The following is a 2,086-nucleotide window of genomic DNA, read 5'->3' on the forward strand; positions in this document are numbered from 1 at the left end:
AATCCTGATTTCTGGGCCTCATCCTCCGGAAATTCTTTCTGTGTTACCAATGTTGTGGCCTCCCTAAAGATTCCCAGGTGACTCTAATGTGCAGCCAAGGTTGAGAACCGCTGCCTTAGGTTTCTCCTTCAACTGCCTCCAGGTTGGTTTCTCTCGAACAAAACAGTTGATAGCCTTTGGGCAGTTGACTTGATTGTGCTGATGATGGGGGTTCTGAGTTGAGGGCGTGAGGAGGAAGGAAAGTAGGCAAAGTGTGCAGTAGAAAGAGTAGCTGACTGAAAAGAGATGGACTCACCAAAATGCCCCCGGGCGGTGGACTTTGAATGGAGTTGGGGTAGAAACCCCTCCATGAAGAGCTGCAGTGGCCGGTGGGGACTTTGCTTTCATATGAGGGACTATTTTCTGAATGGACTAGAAAGGACCTTTTGTTTAGCTCTAATGGCAGTACTGTCTTGTAACATAGAATAAGATGCTATTTCTTGTGGGAGAGCAAAGAATTGGGCAGAATTTTAAAAAATAACTAGTACTTTAGCCCTAGCTGGCTTGGCTCAGTGGATAGAGCCTTCGGACTGAAGGGTCCCAGGTTCCATTCCAGTTAAGGGCACATGCCCAGGTTGGGGGCTCGATCCCCAGTGTGGGGCATGCAAGAGACCGCCCATCAATGATTCTCATCACTGATGTCCCCCCCCCTCTTTCTCCCTCTCCCTTCCTCTCTGAAATCAATAAAAGGATATTTAAATTTTTAAAAAGATAATTACTTTAGCCCTGGGTGGTGTTGCATAATGGTTAGATCGTCGGCCTGCGCACTGAAGGGTCTCAAGTTCAATTCTGGTCAAGGGCACACACCTGGGTTGCAGTTTCATTCCCTGGCCCCAATTGTGCAGGAGGCAACAATCTCTCACATGGAGTGCGCGCCCGCTCTCTCTCCTCAGGTGAAGATTTAAAATAACTACAGTACTTTAAAAAACATACATGTTTAATTCAGTAGTGCTGTGAAAACTTCTTAACCATTTCATTTTGTTTTCACTATTTGTAGATCTTACTGGACCAGAATTTTTAGTCCCTTTTTATATACTTCATATGCAGAGGAAAATTACAGGAAGTTTTACTTAGGAAAAAAAAGAGAGAGGGGCGGAAAAATTGTGGCTTTTTTTTTTAATTGAAATAATTTTGAGTTTTAAAAAGATGACTTTACCTAAAACCAAATTCTTCCCCAAAAGATTAAATGCTTTCTCTGCAAATAATCAAAATACTACCTTCACTTTGGTGAGGTTTATAATGTTCTAGCTTTTGAGTTATTGTATAGTTGTAGCTCTGATACAGTCAACAGCAAACCCTTTGAAACACTGAATTGAGATGACTGTTCTGTTTTCCACCAGTCCTGCTAGAGAATGCAGTTACAATTAGTCTCAGGGAGGGAGCAATGGAAAGACTTTTTGAGGAGATGTATCTACTAATGTAATCACCCTGGTATTGGGCATTGTAATGGCGCTTGCCTCCTTTTCGTATGAAGATAAAACTTCTGGTCTTGTTGGTTTGTCTTGTTCTCTGCTAGTCTTAGGGTGATGATCATGTATTTGAAATGACAGCCTGTGGTCAAGGGGGGGTTGTGGTCATGGGAACTGCCAAGCATCTCTGCCAAATCAGCTGATCTTGACCTCATTCGCTGGCACTGTTCAAACTGAGTTAAACTGGCTTAGACTTATTTCTGGGGTTGGTATTAAGAAATAAGAGATACTCACCCCACCGGTATGGCTCAGTGGTTGAGCCTCAACCTATGAACCAACAGGTTACAGGTTTGAGTTCCCATCAGGGCACATGTCCTGGTTGCAGGCTCGATCCTCAGTAGGGGCTGTGCAGGAGGCAGCAATCAATGTTTCTATCTCTATCCCTCTCCCTTTCTCTCTCTCAAAAAAAAAATCAATAACATTTAAAAAGAAATAAAAGGGAATCATTCAGACCTCTGCTGGCCCATAGCTTCTCTTTAAACCAGTGGTCAGCAAACTGCGGCTCTTGGCCCCTTGAGTGTGGCTCTTCCACAAAATACCACGTGCGGGCACGCACTTAGAGTGTGATTGAAACTTCG

The 2,086-nt window shown here is 43.7% G+C and overlaps 1 protein-coding gene across 1 annotated transcript in view; it reads left to right on the forward strand.

Annotated features, from left to right (window-relative positions):
- Positions 1-285: 285 nt before the first annotated feature.
- Positions 286-2,086, forward strand: part of EWSR1 (EWS RNA binding protein 1) — a 24,291-nt gene continuing 22,490 nt past the window's right edge. The window contains exons 1-2 of the mRNA XM_015562830.1: positions 286-334; positions 885-932. Coding sequence (XP_015418316.1) covers positions 286-334; positions 885-932 — 97 coding nt within the window. The remainder of the gene's footprint in view (positions 335-884; positions 933-2,086) is intronic.

The sequence above is a fragment of the Myotis davidii genome, unplaced genomic scaffold (genome assembly GCF_000327345.1).
Source record: "Myotis davidii unplaced genomic scaffold, ASM32734v1 scaffold478, whole genome shotgun sequence".
NCBI classification, from domain to species: Eukaryota; Metazoa; Chordata; class Mammalia; order Chiroptera; family Vespertilionidae; genus Myotis; species Myotis davidii.